General features: G+C 41.4%; 1 protein-coding gene across 1 annotated transcript in view; it reads right to left on the bottom strand.

Annotated features, from left to right (window-relative positions):
* Window positions 1-17,620, bottom strand: part of pa2g4b (proliferation-associated 2G4, b) — a 26,700-nt gene extending 9,080 nt beyond the window's left edge. The window contains exons 1-9 of the mRNA XM_034172420.1: window positions 17,350-17,620; window positions 9,702-9,830; window positions 9,517-9,622; window positions 9,363-9,432; window positions 9,158-9,250; window positions 9,008-9,071; window positions 8,819-8,897; window positions 8,662-8,740; window positions 8,425-8,558 (exon numbers count right to left, since the gene is read on the bottom strand). Of these exons, the coding sequence (XP_034028311.1) occupies window positions 8,425-8,558; window positions 8,662-8,740; window positions 8,819-8,897; window positions 9,008-9,071; window positions 9,158-9,250; window positions 9,363-9,432; window positions 9,517-9,622; window positions 9,702-9,830; window positions 17,350-17,437 (842 nt within the window). The 5' untranslated portion in view covers window positions 17,438-17,620. The remainder of the gene's footprint in view (window positions 1-8,424; window positions 8,559-8,661; window positions 8,741-8,818; window positions 8,898-9,007; window positions 9,072-9,157; window positions 9,251-9,362; window positions 9,433-9,516; window positions 9,623-9,701; window positions 9,831-17,349) is intronic.
* Window positions 17,621-19,305: the final 1,685 nt, after the last annotated feature.

Here is a 19,305-nt window from a genome sequence, read left to right as displayed (position 1 = left end):
TTATCCGTTTTAATGATCCGATTAAACTGTTCATCTGTATAATAGCAACAACTGTCATTGATATTTGAGAAGAAATTATTGTCCGGGTCTATATCGTGCTCCAAGTCCAGTACATTGTGGTCTGTGTATTTAAATGTTCTCAGTTCTACTTTTCCATGATCAGCAATCCTTTGAGTTATATCCTTCTTGTCTCCAGATGTAGATGAATAGGTAGTAGATGAATAGGTTCCTCTGGTCTGTGTCATGGTGTTGTGATGTGTTTGTGTCCTCATACCTTATTGGTCATATTTGTCCAGATCCTCGCTTTAAGAAACACTATTGTTCATATTTGTCCAGCTCCTCGATGTTCCTTATTGCCATGATTTTTGCTTGTTCTGGTGATCCGTTCAGTTTGATGAATATTTTACAGTTTGAAGTCCATGTGTGCTGGATTTTTCCCTGTTTCTTCAAGAAGCGTGCTTTCCTGGCGATGTCGGCATTGCGTTTGGTGAGATGTTCATTGATGAATACGTTTGTCCCTTTCAGTTTTCTTCCTTGTTTTAACAGTGCTGTTTTGTGTTTTCTGTTGATGAATCTCATGATGACGGTTCGTTTATCACCGTCATTTCTCCGGGGCAGAGGGTGGCACGCTTCAATGTTATTTAAATCCATTTCTATACCTTTAGATAGGAGGAAATCAGCAACCTGTTTTTCCACAGAGCTGACCTCCTGTTCACTGGGCTCCCCTCCGCTCTCATCTGTTACCGCCCGTGCGTAGGACCGTGGTTTGATATGAAGACCTGTGATGATGACGTCGTTGATTCTGGTGTACTGCTCCAATTCAGCCACTCTATTTTCCAGCTGCACCAGATGCCGGTCTTTCTCGGCATTCTGGAGCCGTAATGCCTTCACCTCCTCCACCAGATCCATGATTGATTTCTGTTGCTGCTTCACAACAGAAATCTCCTCTGATAGAAAGTCCAGAGATTTTTTAATATCGTCACCTTCCTCCGCTGTCAGAACCTTCTTAGGCCTTCTGAGCAGCTTGTCGATCGCCGATGTTAACAGCCTGCGTTGTTTGTCACCGGGATGGATCTGCACTGCGCTGGTGCCGCGCGGCCTCGGTGTTTCCGCGCTGATGGATCCGCGGTGGCTGCACGAGGCCTCGGGGAAGCGGCACTCGTGACGCGCGGCTCTAATGACGCAGCGCGCGGCCTCAGTGAATTCACCACGTTGGGCCTCGGACGTTGTTGCTGTCCAGTCGCGGGGCTAAGTTGCCGGTTGAGGTGGTATTCCCACTGTCCGGGTTGGCAAACACCGGCGTGGCAGATGGCAACTACAAACACCACCTCTGAAAACTCAGGTACAAACTTTTTGCAGCTCGCTCTGACGACACGCAGCTCTGACTCTGTTTCAGCTCCCTCCAAAGATTTTCTATTGAGTTCAGGTCTGGAGACTGGCCAGGCCACTCCAGGACCTTGAAATGCTTCTTATGGTTCCCCTCCTTAGTTGCCCTGGCTGTGTTTGGGGTCAGTGTCATGCTGGAAGACCCAGCCATGACCCATCTTCAATTTTTTTCATCTTACTGAGGGAAGGAGGTTGTTTGCCAAAATCTCGCAATACATGACCCCATCCATCCTCCCTTCAATACGGTGCAGTTGTCCTGTCCCCTTTGCAGAAGAGCACCCCCAGAGTATGTTTCCACCCCCAGGCTTCACGGTTGGGGTGGTTTTCTTGGGGTTGTTCTCATCTTCTAAACATGGTAAGTGGAGTTGATTCCAAAAAGCTCTATTCTATCATCCAGATGGTCACTGGTGAACTTCAAACGGGCCTGGACATGTGCTGGCTTGAGCAGGGGGATCTTGCTGCCCTGCAGGATTTTAAACCATGACAGCATCATGTGTTACTAATGTAATCTTTGTGACTGTGGTCCCAGCTCTCTTCAGGTCATTGACCAGGTCCTCCTGTGTAGTTCTGAGCTTTCTCAGAATCATCCTTACCCCACAAAGTGAGATCTTGCATGGAATCCCAGACCGAGGGAGATTGACAGTCATCTTGTGTTTCTTCCACTTTCTAATAAATAATCATGACAGTTGTTGTCTTCTACCAAGCTGCTTGCATGATGTCCTGTAGTCCATCCCATCCTTGTGCAGGTCTACAGTTCTGTCCCTGGTGTCCTTAGACAGCTCTTTGATCTTGGCTATGGTGAACAGGTTGGAGTGTGACTGATTGAGTGTGTGAACAGGTGTCTTTTATACAGGTAACAAGTTCAAACAGGTGCAATTAATACAGGTAAAGAGCGCAGAATAAGAGGGCTTCTTAAAGAAAAATTAACAGGTCTGTGAGAGCCAGAATTCTTGCTGGTTGGTAGGTGTTCAAATACTTATTTGCAGCAGTAACATACAAATAAGTTATTAAAAAAAAGATCATACATTGCATGCACCTAAGATGAAAATTTCAGACCCCTCCATGATTTCTAAGTAGGAGAACTTGCAAAATTGCAGGGTGTTCAAATACCTTAATATTTTCCTCACTGTACACTGCGCTCAAACATTGTACAAGTGTATGAAAAACAATTTTTACCAAGGAACACACAAACACATGATCAAAAAAACATTTGTGTTCTCCTGTAAAAAAAAGACAAAATATGAATGTAAGGAATTAAATTAAAAAAATAAATAAATAAAATCACGCAAATACGTCATTAAGCATGAAAGAATGTTTGTGGATAATTGTTTTCAGCAGGCTGGGATGACAAATCTGGCTGAAAGGACGCAAAAGGTCAGATTAAATGGAGAAGGAAAAACTACACACGTAGCTGCCAGCATGCCAACACACTGCTGTAGCTTTCACTGCATTCAGCAGACATGTGGCCTACAGAAAGAGAGACAGGCGCCGCTTGGCGCGGGAAGGATTTATTTATTTTTTTAAATTGTATATTTTACGTCACTTTAGTTAAGGTACTGTAAGTTGCGTGCATTCTGTGTATGTTGTCATCATTAATTTTCAAAGTGCTTTGAGCGTCTGATGCAGATGGAAAAGCACTATATAAATGTAGTCCATTTACCATTAAAAGCTTTTATATTTACTTAGTGTGGCGCTTTGTAAAGTTCTCACTTCTGCTGCTACATTGATTGGTTCCTAACACCAGTTATCCAGATGCTCTCCACCATCTTCTTTGTTTTTTGTCAGAGTGTTACAGCCCTACATACAGGCCTGGCATAAATACCACAGTTTTCAGTGGATTTGTGTGTACACACATTTCTTGAAATGTGCCATGTTTACAGAACACATTTTGGAAATGACAGAAAAATATACCATCTATTTCTGTGTGAACAAGACCTTAGTTTGTAATTTTCAGGAATGAAAGTGGCGAAAAGCAAAAAAAGCTGAAACCCAAAATTTCTTTGGGCAATAGTAGATGAGAAAATCAGTTGGAAACTACACATCGAATATATACAAACCAAATTATCAGGAAGAATTTCAGTGTTAAAGCAAAACAAACGCTTGACATGAATGAATGAAGCGCTGTCTCTTTAAATGTTAAAAGCACCGGCTGCTTCCTGATCAGGTCATCACAGACTTGAATAATGAAACAATGTGATGATTTAAACTTTGGAAGTGCCAGTTGACCGCGATCTGGTGTGATCAGACGGTGTGTTGTCAGTGTGGTGATCACCGACGGCACTTTAAATGTGCATTAATCAGGTGTGATCACCCTGATTGATCGATCAGGTCGTCTGATGATCACACCACAGCGACGGCGCTTTAAAAGTTTAAATCATCACAGCGCTTCTGTGTGATCAGAGTGCAGCACTGGCATGAAAAACGCACCTGCAGCAGAAAAATCAGAAGGACTTGCTTTAAGAGGCTATGTTTCCAGCCACAAATTAAAGTATTTTCAGAGGTCATTTTCAAAAATCAGAAGCTTTATCATGTCCACCTGTGATGGTGAATTGGACTGAAATTAACAGGTCAGATTTACTCTGTGTGTGAATGAAACAGTCATTTGGCATAAGGACCGCAGCTTTCAGCCAATCAGTGACCAGCATTAATGGATAGATGAGTAAATGACAAGAAACGTGCCAACAATCACAGAACTTACCTACAACTTACAGTAGTGTTCAGAATAATAGTAGTTCTATGTGACTAAAAAGATTAATCCAGGTTTTGAGTATATGAATGAATGAATAATTTTATTTAAGTGTCATGCACACATGGGCTTATAAGACACTAAAAGAAACAATAACAAAGTGAAGACGACCATCAGCTGTTGCACAATAAAAGGACAATAGCAAAGTAAACTGGGCTACAGGTCAGGGAAAAAAGGTACCAGTAGATTCTCACAAATCCAACAAGACCAAGCATTCATGATATGCACACTCTTAAGGCTATGAAATTGGGCTATTAGTTAACAAAAAAAAAAAAAAAAAAGTATAAATGGGGGTGTTCACAATAATAGTAGTGTGGCATTCAGTCAGTGAGTTTGTCAATTTTGTGGAACAAACAGGTGTGAATTGGTGTCCCCTATTTAAGGATGAAGCCAGCACCTGTTGAACATGCTTTTCTCTTTGAAAGCCTGAGGAAAAAGGGACGTTCAAAACATTGTTCAGAAGAACAGCGTAGTTTGATTAAAAAGTTGACTGGAGAGGGGAAAACTTATACACAGGTGCAAAAAAATTATAGGACTGTTCATCTACAATGATCTCCAATGCTTTAAAATGGACAAAAAAAAACCCCCAAAAAAAACAGACGCGTGGAAGAAAACGGACACCAACCATCAAAATAGATAGAAGAATAACCAGAATGGCAAAGGCTCACACATTGATCAGCACCAGGATGATCAAAGACAGTCTGGAGTTACCTGTAAGTGCTGTGACTGTTAGAAGACGCCTGTGTGAAGCTAATTTATTTGCAAGAATCCCCCGCAAAGTCCCTCTGTTAAATAAAAGACGTGCAGAAGAGGTTACAATTTACCAAAGAACACATCAACTGGCCTAAAGAGAAATGGAGGAATATTTTGTGGACTGATGAAAGTAAAATTGTTCTTTTTGGGTCCAAGGGCCACAGACAGTTTGTGAGACGACCCCCAAACTCTGAATTCAAGCCACAGTTCACAGTGAAGCATGGTGGTGCAAGCATCATGATATGGGCATGTTTCTCCTACTGGGCCTATATATCGCATACGAGGTATCATGGATCAGTTTGGATATGTCAAAATACTTGAAGAGGTCATCCTGCCTTATGCTGAAGAGGTCATGCCCTTGAAATGGGTGTTTCAACAAGACAATGATCCCAAGCACACTAGTAAACAAGCAAAATCTTGGTTCCAAACCAACAAAATTAATGCCTTGCAGATGTGAAGAAATCCTGAAAAACTGTGGTTATACAATTAAATACTAGTTTAGTGATTCACAGGATTGCTAAAAAAGCAGTTTGAACATAATAGTTTTGAGTTTGTAGCGTCAACAGCAGATGCTACTATGATTGTGAACACCCCCTTTTCTACTTTTTTTTTTACTAATAGCCCAATTTCATAGCAATAAGAGTGTGCATATCATGAATGCTTGGTCTTGTTGGATTTGTGAGAATCTACTGGTACCTTGTTTCCCATGTAACAATAAGAAATATACTCAAAACCTGGATTAATCTTTTTAGTCACATAGCACTACTATTATTCTGAACACTACTGTATGTCCAGCATGTGCGGGACGTATGAGTCACACGCTGGCAGATGTTGAAAATTTTCAGCAAGCCCAAATTTTTTGAGGAGTTCAGCTTATCAGGACGTATATCAGCAAGCTTCAGTGTGTTTCAACATGCTTCAACTTGCTCTTAACGTATATATATATATAAAAAAAAAAAAAAAAAAAAAAAAAAAAAAAAAACTTACCTTTAACCTATTGGACAGAGTTTTTTTTAATACAGTTGGCATATGCTGGCTAAATGGTCATGGTGTGAGAGGGCCTTTAGTTTGAGATGTTTACTGTGATCAGTGTGAAACTACAATATATAAATAAAAATAAATGAAAAAAAAAATACAGTTTGCAATGCATTTGACTTACAACAACAAACGCTGAGTCAATTGTTATATAGAAAACAAACAGCTTAATGCTAACTTTAACATTGAAAATGCCATACACATGCTAACGTGTTAGCATCACTCCCGTTTGAAGTTATAAAATACATCTATCAACTCTTTCAGAAGACCATAACAGGTCCGTTGAACATAAAAAGGTAGGTATTGCTCACAGACATATGCTCTTTAAGGTTAAGCAGGGAAAAATTAAGAAAATGAAGAACGCACTCATGGCTCAAAACCCGAGGGCTTTTTAGCTGCCCAAAACCTGCGTGATGGAAAAGCACCAAACGCTTCCTACTGAACAACACCAGGGGTCGAAATACATTTTTAAACCTACTTGCATTGGTGCTAGTAACAAAAAAATTACTTGCACCAAAAAAAAAAAAAAAATTACTTGCACAGCCAAAAGTCAGTCTTATAATCAACCTTAAAACTCCTCCTCTGATGTGTCAGACTCTTCCTCTCTGGAGAGAACAGCAGCGGCAGAGTTTTTTTTTTTTCTCCCATGCGCGCACGAACACACGGAACCTGGGAGAGGTCACTTAAAGTGATATTTTTTTTCTGGCCATGATAATTTGTGCGCACGTTTTCCTTTGAGCCCAAATGAATAAAATGTGCTCTCAAATGAATAAAATGTGGGCATGTTTTCCTGGCCGTGATAATTCATGCACACGTTTTCCTTTAATTGAGCCCTCGAATTATATTAAAACGTGCGCACATTTTCCTTTCGTTCAAAATGATATGACCTAAATTGTCATCCTCACAATGGGGAGACGCTTCGCCCTCAGCATCCTTTTTAATGTACTTAAACTCCAGATGATGCCATGCTGGGTAGCCAGAGTTCTCCAGAGCCAGAGTGTACTTGTGCGCCCAAACTATGATGATATACCCTGACTACATCTATTTCTAATAAAACGTGCGCACAATATAATAAAACGTGCACACATTCTCTCCACATGCAAAACATTTTGCGATGACAGTTCCAGGGCTCCGTAGTTTACATGTGCGCGCGCAAACGGGGCAGGAGGCCCTCAAACTGGAGCTCCTGCAGCTGCAGTTTATTTGCTGGAGCAAATGATGAAACTCCCCGAATTCGGAACATCTCATGAGAATGTTGTGAACCCAGGGACGGCACCGCTGGGTGACGTTTGTCAGCTTTCCACAACAAATAGAGCACAGCAACTCGCTCCGTGTGTGAGAGTCATAAAACGCAGGGAAGACAAAGGTAACACACTGGAAATTGTTTTTTCCTTATTTATTCCTTTATTGGTTCATTCTACTGGTGCTTATAGTTGATAAAACTTGGATAAAGTTACTTGCACCAGTGCTAGTGCAGTATAAAATTACGTGCACCGCTTGAATAATACGTGCACAAACTAGCACATGCACGTACTATTTCGACCCCTGAACACTGATCTAAAAAAATGACCCAGGCAAATGGGGGAAAAAAAAAGAAAAAAAAAAAAGCAGAAATCCACCAAATAGATATTTTTCATCCCTGAATTTTAGAAAAGATGCAAGGCTGAAGTTGCAGGAAATGGCTTCCATTGATATTTGAAAAAGGCAAAATGCCAGAGCTTCTCTCGACAAAGCGGCAAGCGGGCCCCCTGGACCACACCCTCCCCCAACCAGACCTCTTACGACATCATGCTCTAAATTTCTGGGGAGAGTCCTGAGTACTATATTCAAGTATAAATCTGACACACTTCTATTTTCTGCTACTTTATACTTTCTGAGGTAAACTTTATACTTTTACTCCAGTTTTATCTGATAACACCACGTATCAATTAGCCCCGCACCAAACTGAAAGATGAAAGGTTTAAAAGAACTCAAGTATGAAATTTGATGTGATGTGTTTTTGTCAGTGCATAAGAACTTTCAGGCATCCATATTATTATTATTTTTTTTAATTCTATAGAAAACAGACATCTGGAATTACAGCTACTTGTACAATTTTTGGCCACCTAAAATCTAATTTCTCTTCAAGGCCTTGACTCGAATAATGGAATATATTACTTGTATATAATATAAAATATAATGTACTGGACATAAATGTAAGCTTTGTTGTCAACTTACAATTAATATTAATATTTAAGCAACTAACACCATTGATTTATTTGGGATGATGCCTGCAAATTGGAATTTGATAGAATATCAGATGATATTCATGAGATCAGCCAAGAAATTAAACCACATATTATAATATAGCATTTTTTTTTTTTAATTGCATATCCTGAAATTACCTTTTTTTCGTATGCCATCTCAAGATTTTAACTCACCCCAACTATGGTGTGTTGTTCAGATGTGCCTAATTATCAAACCTGGTATAACAAAATATTACGGGGGAAGGGGAAAGGCGATACCTCAGAGTGAAAGGCATTGTATCGAAGCGTCTCTCGACTTCACTGAAAAATGCTCGCGATGCTTTCATCTTCAACCCATACACCTTGTTAGGGTCTCGTTTGTATATTGTGGTCCTCTGACCTCCATCCTTTGCCTGGATTGCATAACATGAACATTATAATGTTATTTATGTTATTCAAGATATTATAAAAACTAAATAAAAAAAAGAAACTCAATGCCAATTTTCCCCACCTCACCTTTCCTTCTCCAGTGCTGATAAGCACATCCACTGCATACACCTCATGCACTTCAAATTCAGCCTTCTCATGGTCCTTTCTACAAAAACAAAGTGACAGAGTCATTCAACATTAATACTATTTCAGTCACTTATATCCTCTGCTGAAATATACTCACCTTTGCTGGTCTGTTGGATTTTGGATGACCGTTTTCGCCCCATCAATGACATGCTGTTTGAGCTGGTGGGACAGCATGCCTGTAAACAGAGAGAAAAATAAATGGGACAAGCAGAACAAATTTCATTTAGAAAATAAATATTAACCGCACGGGCTTGTGGGTAGAAATCACATGGTCAGAAAGATTCACCTTCTATAGGGGAGCATTTGAAGGACTTTGCAATCTTATTCCAGGCTTCTGTGACCTGTGTGTTCTGATGCAGAGACAAGACGACAGTTACTCTGTGAGGCGTGGATCCCGAAGCAGCTGGTCAATCAGTGGTCACGGCTGCAATTTTACCTGGTTTCCTGGCTTAACGAGACGCAGAGCAGCTTCAGCACACAGGTGAGCTGCTTTGATAACGTCAGCTTTCCGCCCTGTCACAGGAGCGTCCTGAGGTGATACAGGAGTAGGCAGGTCAAAGGTCAAACAACACCACTGCAAGTGGTAATTCAAGTAGAGTGGTACAGCCCAGTTCCCATGTATTCCAACTGTGGTGACATACCTTGGTTACTCCCACAACAAAGCTGTGAGCCACATTTGAAATGAATCCATCAACATGTACGCCAAGATCACTGCACACAGAGGCCACACAAGAGGAAGTCAGACACATGAAGCTGTGTTCCTCTCGTAAAACAGTGATAAAAGTTGTATCTTACATCTTGACAAGGTCCCCGTCCTTTAATATGACATCAGTGTCACTTTTCAGAGGGGAGTGATGGCAAACACAGTTGTTAATTGACACACAAGTGGGAAAAGCGATACCTGATGAAGAGAAGAAAAGAATAAGCTGGGTGTGATACAATGACTCTGATGAAAATCCATGGGAATACCTTTATCTCACCTTTCTTCATGTCTTTCTCCTTCTTGAAAATTTTACCAGTTTCTGCCATGATGAAGGCATCGCCTTTTTCACAAAGGCTGAGCACAGACACTCCAGCTGCAGCTGCCCCAACTATTGTCTTCAACGCCTCTGAAAGACAATAAAATAAGCTACCAGAATGTATGTTACACTTCAGTCAGCCAACTCACTGAGGATAATTTATTGTTTAAGTGTTTGCATGCAAGGTTCTAGCTTTGTCACTCCCTGCAGAGTACACTTAAAGAGGAAGTTCAACGTTTTTAAATGTGGTCTCTATTTTTGGAAATTGCAGGAGTTCATCTTTTCACAAGGGACAAAAATTAATCTGATTGGTGCAATACTGATTTAGAACCATAGTCTAAACATACTGGACAAACCCTCTGTGACATCAACCGCAGGTTAACTAAAGATCAGCTTTGAAGCTAAATGAGGCAGCTCTGGATGTTGCCATTAGCAGTGCTCAACTCTGATGAACTCCCAGCCAAGCCAAGAATGGGTAAAGAGGTAGCTTGTGGGCAAGACTACTGGTGTGATCTGGGTTGGAGGAATGACGCCTGAATTCACCCCAATTTCAAGCTAAATCTAACAGGTTAAGCTTGATTGGGGTGCTTTAAGAGCCAATATGTTTAAAGTTCAGGCAGGTTTACATTAGGGTGTGACTCAAGCCAACTCAGATTTCAACGAAACTTGGCTCAGAGATGGAACCTACCAAGAAACAAACTTTCCCAAAATTTTTCAAACAAAAACCAAACAGCGACCTTGCTAGGGGCCATCAAAGTACAAAGCAAAAATATCCAAAAACTGATATTTCATTAAATTCCCATCTTTCAAGTGGTGTAACATTCAGCACCATCAAGTCCCCAAGCTAGTTTAACTATCAAATGACATAGGGAGGCAAACTCTTTCATCTTATATACATATTTGGTTGGGGGATCGATGGCGCTGAATATAGGGGGCACTCAAAGTCTGGTCATTTTGCGAAATTGGCTATATTTAAAGACCCATAACCCTCTGCGCCATTAACACCCCAACCAGATTTCAATGTTATCAGCAAATATAGGCATTACCCTATCAAATGCAACTGAAAAAACATTGGGGTCTTGATGGCGCTAGCCGCCGGAGGTGCCAAAGTACTCGACCTGCCCAATTTTGAGGAAGTTTAACGCCACCTGGTGGCCCGTGCCATCAGCCTGTTTTAACGAAATGTGCAGGAGTGGAGCAAACACATAACATATGTGTGCTAACGCTAATGAAATTGTCACTGTTAACATTTACAGCTATCAATATAAGCATGTTGGCGGGTAACTATCCAATTAGCGTACCAAGACGACTGTCCCTCTTTGTCAGAATCAGCCACAATGTGCTTTCTTCTCAGATGCTCCTGCATCGCTGTTGTACTGAGGTGGAAGGCAAGTCCTGCCTTGCACATTTTTCTTTTTAATTTGGATAGTAAGTCCCTTCGGCTGCTCCCTTGTTTGCACTTGGGGTCGCCACAGCAAATCCAAGGTGGATCTGCATGTTGAATTGAAAAGTTTTACGCCGGATGCCCTTCCTGATGCAACTCCAGAAGAAATGGAGAAATGTGGCAGGGGTGGGATTTGAACCCGGAACCTTCTGAACTGAAACCAAGCGCATAAACCACTTGGCCACCACCCCTGCTTCTTTTTAATTTGGATAAATGGTCCCAAACATTTGAGCTCTGGTGCTCTGTGAAGATGAACTACCCATCGAGATGAGCTCCAAAGTGCAACTGCGCATGCATCTCTCTCTACCTCGGACTTTAACAGTGGCGAGTTGTGCTCCTCCACCAAAGAAACCTCACGCAAGTTTAGTCTTTACATAAAAATACAGTAATAAGTCTCTTTTCAATTTTAAAAATTTAAAGATTTGCACGTACACACTGCCTTTAAAAGAGATTATTGCCGTTAGATGACGGGGAGCTCATCTCGACACAACACCGGTGTCGCTGACTGAACGGTCCCCCCTAAAAATCAGTCTGCCCTGCCTTGACTGCGCATGTGTCACTAGCCGCGGTTCACAGATTAACACCTCGTTTCTGCTTAAAACTGCACTCCAGTCATCATCTATCTCAGCGACAGATAACTGAAGCTTTTGCACAACAATTATTTCCACATAAATTCAGCATTATTTCATTATAAAAGACAAAAGAAGCAATCAGAGCGCCACAGCTACATGAGCTGCTAGCTGATGCGCTCACTGTGTGTCAGTCATTTCAAAGTTTCACAAAGTATCACCTCGTTTCTGCTTAAAACAGCCTCGTTTCTGCTTAAAACTGACTTTAGAATGATTTAGGAGGTTTTACCTTGTCATCTGATGGTTAATAATCTGATCGTTTTGGGTGAAGAGACTGTCTTAGACAAGCATCTGAACTCTGAAATGACGCATGCGCAGTGGAAGCAAGGCAAACCGTTCAGTCTGCAACACCGGCAAGCCATTGCTTGGGCATAACGTTTCCAGTGACATCATGGCTGACCCGGATTACCACTACTGCACATGTGCATCAAGGACAGAAATGCAGCAGAAGATACAGCAGCAGTTTGGAGAGAAAAACAAAGTGTAAAAAAATAAGCAATGACGTTGATTTGACTACTAACAATTTTGACAGTCGAAGTAATTGTGACTAGTCGAGTAATCGTGGCAGCCCTACTGTTTTCACGCAGCCTGTGTCCACTGAGTTTCACTGACCACCTGCGCTTACAGTCCAGGAAAACCCGTAATGATTTAAAAAAAGAAAAAAAAAATTCCCAGGAAAACAGAGGGAACACCCTACATTTGAAAATATGCATGATGGAGCAGCATCATTGTGCCACTGCTTAGGGAGAGGCCTGGCACTATTAACATTGTTTAAAAACGCAAAAGTACTTTTTTTTTTAAATCCAATTACTCTATAATCAATAGAATACTCAATTGGAAAAAAATATTTGATACCTGCAGCCCTAGTCCAAACCAAAAAGTTTTTTTTTGACGCAGGCTGTAAACATTTTGTATTTCTGATCTAAAGTTTGCGATTTTAACATGGGGAGGGCTGGCTTTTAGAGCCTGGCTAGAGGGGGATTCTAGGAACAATAACATTTGCCACTTTTGTGTTTCCTCCATTTAATCGGACCAGCTGTGGGGGATTGTATAGAATGCAAACGCATTTATGGGCTAAGCAGCTATATAATGGGTCACCAGTTATGCCCATGTTAGATTTTTGCAATCTATATAGGCTACAATAATATCATGACTGTTTAAACAATGTGCAATCTGACATTATAGAATAGTTCAACAACGTCACACACGCACTGAAAGTCCGCACAATTCGCTGGATCAAAGGTAGTGCTCGATGTGTTCCCGGCTTCACCTTCATGTGAAGGCTGGTGTGTACATTTCAAAAATTGTCTATCAATGACTTGAATTTATTTGTCTTGCCAGAGTGCTCTGCTTTTTTTGTGTGTCTATGTGCAGCCATACACATTTGTAGAAGGGCAATGTGTGATCCTCAGCAAAGAGAACTGTTTGTGCAGTTTCTCTGTCATGCACATTAACAGCAACAACTAGCAAGAGAAAGCGTCAGACGTCATAATCAGACATCTAAATAATAATTATATTTATATAACACCAATTCACAACAATGCTGCCTCAAGGCGCTTTACACAGGTACGGTCTAATCTAACCAACACCATGTGCAAGCAAAACTCCATACGATTACACAGTTTTGGAGTCTTCTAAACATATATATTTGGAGGTCTGTCCCAATAATCAATATACTGACGTAACATTCAATATATAAAGATGAACACAATCACTTTCCTGGCCTTGATATATTGCCCCTTACATGCACGTCAGCAAATGGCAACAATTCATTGACTCACGCAGCTGCTTTCGTCCCTCTCAGCCTGCCATCTGCAGGAGGCGGGGACTGCGGGAGTGAAAAGCATGCCAGTCGAGGTGGCAGCAGAAAGTTTTGAAGAGATCATGGACTTAGTTTCAAAGCCTAATTGCACATATCTGGTGAGAACATTTCGGGATGAGGTCAAATGAGGGGGGGACAATCCAACGCCTGCACAGTCTATGAGTGTGCTGCGGAACAGAAGAGAAAATCATTTTTAACCTCCCATCAGTTCCATGAGTCTGCGCTGTCAATCAACAAGACAGACATGTACTACTGATCACCTACAAGAGACTTATTAGGTATTTAAAGCAAAGCAGTGTGTTTGTGCATTTTTGTGTCACCATGACACAAAAATCACTTACATAAACTTTGCAAATAACTCGCAGATCACCTGCCTGCTAATCAATGCCATCCATATGGATCACCCGTGATCCATTACAGCACTGTCAGTGGCACAAAAATGGTCCTAAAATATCACTGATAATAATATTGCTATATTATCAATTATATTTTCTTAGACAACATATATCGTCCAGAAAAATTTGTTATTGTGACATACCTAATTTGGACATAACTCCTCCAAATATATTTTTTACTCTGCAGGTGTTTGCTGGTGAAACGCTCTCCGGTTGTGCGATGTGTTGGTTTTGTTCAAACTGTGTTAGCATAATGTGAATAAAACTCCTCCTTAGGGCTGCAACTATCGATTATTTTATCGATTATTCTGGCGATTAATCGAGTAATCGGATAAAAAGTACTTCTGCGCTTTTAAACAACATCAATAGTCCAGGGCTCTCCCTAAGCAATGGCACAATGTCACTGCGCCAAAGTGTTGGCATTTTGCTGAAATGGCGATGGGATGTGGCTTTCTGTTTTGTTTTCTCCAACTTTAAAATGTAACCTTTTTTTTTTTTTTTTTTTTTTTTTTTTTAATATAAAGGCTGGTGGACTGGGTCCCTGCGTGATTTTTCTTATCCCTCTTTCTCTGCAATTCAGCTGGAGGTTGAACATGCAGCCTCGCAGTCAGTTTACACCTTCTCCCTCTGCCCCTTACACTGGGGCAGAGGGAGACAGCAGCCGGCCACTGGGTCAACAGTCCCTCCCTACGTCGAGCAGACCATGTATTTTTTAAAAATAGACAAACACACTCCTTTGCTTTAAATGCACAGTAAGTCTATTTCAGATGATCAGCGTGGACCATCTTTCTCTTAAAAGGCTTTATTTTGCTCTGTGTCACATTGGAAAGTGGTAGCTATCGTTGCTAATTTGATTAGCTGTTATGCTCCAGTCTTCTGTATTTTTTTTCTGCAGACATTGCAGTGCCACACACAGGCCTGGCATATGTACTACAACGTTAAACGAAGCTTCGAGGCACAGAATTTGCCTCGAACATTTTTTGTAATCGAATTATTCGAGTTACTCGATTAATCGTTTCAGCCCTACTCCTCCTCAATAAATTATCCTCACACCAGACAACTGCACTCCAAAATCATGTGCGATTAAAACAAGTACAAAACATGGAAATTCTTAATGTCATTTGCTGTGCATGATTGTTGGAAAGCTGCAGCATTAAATCTTTCACTGTGCCCCACCTGAAGCAGGACAGCTAACTGGCACCCAGCAGGCCACGTGCACCCCAGCCTCCTTTTGTGTGGACATACTTCCACTTGGAGGGTAGTGAATGATGGCTACATCTTTGGGTGACACAGTGGATTGGTGGCGAGCACTGGTGCCTCAAAGCAAGAAGGTTGTGGGATCATGTCCCACCCTCTCTGTGTGGAGTTTGTATGTTCTCCCCGTGTCTGTGTGGGTTTCCTCCGGGCACTCCGGTTTCCTCCCGCAATCAAAATCATGCTTATTTAGGGTCTGCTCCTTTCTCTGCCCTTGACCAAGGTAGCGTCTCTACATCTGGAGCTGGTCCCCGGACACCGGCCTGTGGCTACCCACTGCTCCCAGTGGTTGGATTGCGTCCAACTGTAATTAGGATGTGTTAAATGCAGAGGACAAGTTTCTTTGTGTGCATGTATACATACAATGACAATAAAGGCTCTATTCTATGCCAAAAATAAAAATAAAACAAATAAAGGAACGGAATTAGTCTTTACAATTTTCTTGTTGATTACTTTCATTTAATTATTTTCTGACTGAAAATTTCTATTTCTTTTTTGTGTTGGATTTCATTATTTTAGGGCAATAGCATTTCTTCAGGCTTGTGACATGGTTTTATTTTTCAGTTTCTAATGTGAAATAATGGGTAAACATACAACAACAACTGAATGTAATGAAAATGATTTTGGCTTTGAAATTTTGAAATAGTGCTCATTGTGTGGATGGCCTCGGCCAACATCTCCAGTGAGGTAATTTCCACAGCAAAAAAAAAAACCTTGGTGGTGGTGGGGGTCAGAAAACCGGTCAGTATCTGGTGTGACCACCATTTGCCTCACGCACCGCAACACATCTCCTTTGCATAGAGTCAGTCAGCAGTCAGATGCCATTGAATGTGAGCATTTGCCCATTCAAGTCGGTTACAACGACGAACTACACTCATGTGAAGACCCTGATGAGGACGACAAGCATGCAGATGAGCTTCTCTGAGATGGTTTCTGACAGTTTGTGCAGAATTTCTTTGGTTCTGCAAACCAACTGTTGCAGCAGCTGTCTGGGTGGCTGGTCTCGGATGATTCTGGAGGTGAACATGCTGGATGTGGAGGCCCTGGGCTGGTATGGTTACACGTGGTCTGCGGTTGTGAGGCCCGTTAGATGTACTGCCAAATTCTTTGAAACGCCTTTGGAGACAGCTTATGGTAGAGAAATGAACATTCAATTCACGTTCAATAGCTCTGGTGGACATTCTTGCAGTCAGCATGCCAACTACACGCTCCCTCAAAACTCGAGACATCTGTGGCATTGTGCTGTGAGATAAAACTGAACATTTCAGAGTGGCCTTTTATTGTGGCCAGCCTAAGGCACACCTGTGCAATAATCACACTGTCTAATCAGCATCTTGATATGTCCAACCTGTAAGGTGGGATGGATTATCTCAGAAAAGCAGAAGTGCTCACTAACACAGATTTAGACAGATTTGTGAACAATATTTGAGAGAAATAGGTCTTTTGTGTATATAGAAAATGTTTTAGATCTTCGAATTCAGCTCATGAAAAATGGGAGCAAAAACAAGTGTTGCCTTTATATTTTTTTCAGTGTACTTCCATTTATAAAATGATGGTATTGATGTTGTACGGCTTATATATCACAAAATATAACATCCACGTGTTCAAACATGATGTCTTTTGAATTCATGGAGTTAACCAGTTTTGTACCTTTGGGGAAGTTATTTTGACATTACGCCATTAGAGACAAATTCATCCTTTCACACAAAAGCTTTTGTAGTCATGGTATTAAAATCGTTGTTTGGAATAATCTCATACAGTGACGTTACACCAAATATGCCATTGTCATTTGTAGCATCTGCATGTAGCTAATGCTAGGACAGCCACACAGTTAGCTAACTAGCTCGCTCACTAGCTAAAGAGGCTAATGTGACAGCAACGTGGTGTTGCAGCAATAAAGCCCATTTGAAAGAAACGCCTGCCTACATATATAACAAGCTCTGTTTTGTTTCATGTTAAAAAAAAGAGACCTGCTTTCTGATATGATAGTGCTACGGCACATGGCACAGCTGCTGTTGCCAACACTGCTAGCTAACTGGAACCCGAACATGAATTTTTCACTTACGATTTGCAATTTCGGCTCCCATCTTGTACTTGGTGACCACCAAGTCATCAGCGATGGTCTGTTCCTGAGCATCATCATCTCCAGACATGTTGGCAGTATGTCCAAGAAGTCAGAAACTTTTCAGATCACCGTCACTCAGAATGAACCACGCTGCTCTCTGGCCCGCCCGACCTCAGCTTCCAATCACACCGCCCACCACAGACACGCTGCGGCCTCAAGATAGCTCACGTCCTACAAAAGCAAAATGCTCGTGATGGCAGAACTCAGGTTTTCGCTACAAAACACCAACACTCAATCAAATCTTTTTTTCTTTTTTTTTTTTTTTGGTACTGAAAATAACATTCAGCATTGAAAGACATAAGCTGAAACGAAAAAAGGAAACACTGGATTTTGGCTTCGGGGCGGGTTAAATATTTGTTTGTTTGTTTGTTTCCGATGTCAGGAGCTCAATACTCCCCCTGCCGTCAATGCGCCTTCACTGCACTTCAGCGGTTTTAATAAGATGAATTTCTTTAGTAGAGTAATTAGTACTTTTATCCACAGTGGATAAAAGTACTAATACAGCGCCAGGTTTTTTGAGATATTAATTATAATAATAATAGTGTGTATATGATAACAAGAACCTAAGCAATTTCTAAATACATTAAGACAGTAAATTAACATTAAAAATTAAGCAATTAACAGGAAATAAAACTGTTGAGTTCTTTTTCCAAAAACGTTTGAGCTCTAAGGTCTAAGGTTCTAAAAACATTCTGAGCTCACACACCATTCCAACTCATTATAGAAACTTTGCATAATTTATTACCACTCTTGAAAAATGTCAGCTACCTATTTTAAAAACACAATCTAGAGCCCATGGATCCCCACGGGCAACACGCTAGTACATATATATATATCTGCGAGAGACCGGCATCCTGTCCAGCGTGTACACCACCTCTTCTCGTCCTATGCTGGATATCTTTCGGATATACGAGGGCTGTCAATAAAGTTACGGTCCTTTTTATTTTTTTCAAAAACTATATGGATTTCATTCATATGTTTTTACGTCAGACATGCTTGAACCCTCGTGCGCATGCGTGAGTTTTTCCACGCCTGTCGGTGACGTCATTCGCCTGTGAGCACTCCTTGTGGGAGGAGTCGTCCAGCCCCTCGTCGGAATTCCTTTGTCTGAGAAGTTGCTGAGGTTGTTTGATCAAAATTTTTTCTAAACCTGTGAGACACATCGAAGTGGACATGGTTCGAAAAATTAAGCTGGTTTTCAGTGAAAATTTTAACGGCTGATGAGAGATTTTGAGGTGATTCTGTCGCTTTAAGGACTTTTCACGGTGCGAGACGTCGCTCAGCGCTCTCAGGCAGCGTCATCAGCCTGTTCAAGCTGAAAACCTCCACATTTCAGGCTCTATTGATCCAGGACGTCGTGAGAGAACAGAGAAGTTTCAGAAGAAGTCGGTTTCAGCATTTTATCCGGATATTCCACTGTTAAAGGAGATTTTTTTAATGAAAGACGTGCGGACGGGTCCGCGCGTCGGGACGCAGCCGCCGCGACGCTCCGCCACAGGAAAAACACCTCTGTTGAAAGCCTTAAGGACAAGTTGGAACATGTCCTGCCTGTTAAACAATTTCTCATATACTCACTCCACTGAAAGCCATCAAAAGCCACCTGGATTTTACAAATGGTTATCAACACAGAGGTGTTTTTCCTGTGCCGCCGCACCGCGTCGGCTGCGTCCCGATGCGCGGATCCGTCCGCACGTCTTTCATTAAAAAAATCTCCTTTAACAGTGGAATATCCGGATAAAATGCTGAAACCGACTTCTTCTGAAACTTCTCTGTTCTCTCACGACGTCCTGGATCAATAGAGCCTGAAATGTGGAGGTTTTCAGCTTGAACAGGCTGATGACGCCGCCTGAGAGCGCAGCGCGACGTCTCGCACCGTGAAAAGTCCTTAAAGCGACA

This window comes from Thalassophryne amazonica, chromosome 6, assembly GCF_902500255.1.
Source record: "Thalassophryne amazonica chromosome 6, fThaAma1.1, whole genome shotgun sequence".
NCBI lineage: Eukaryota > Metazoa > Chordata > Actinopteri > Batrachoidiformes > Batrachoididae > Thalassophryne > Thalassophryne amazonica.
This window is presented reverse-complemented; position numbering and strand designations above follow the sequence as displayed.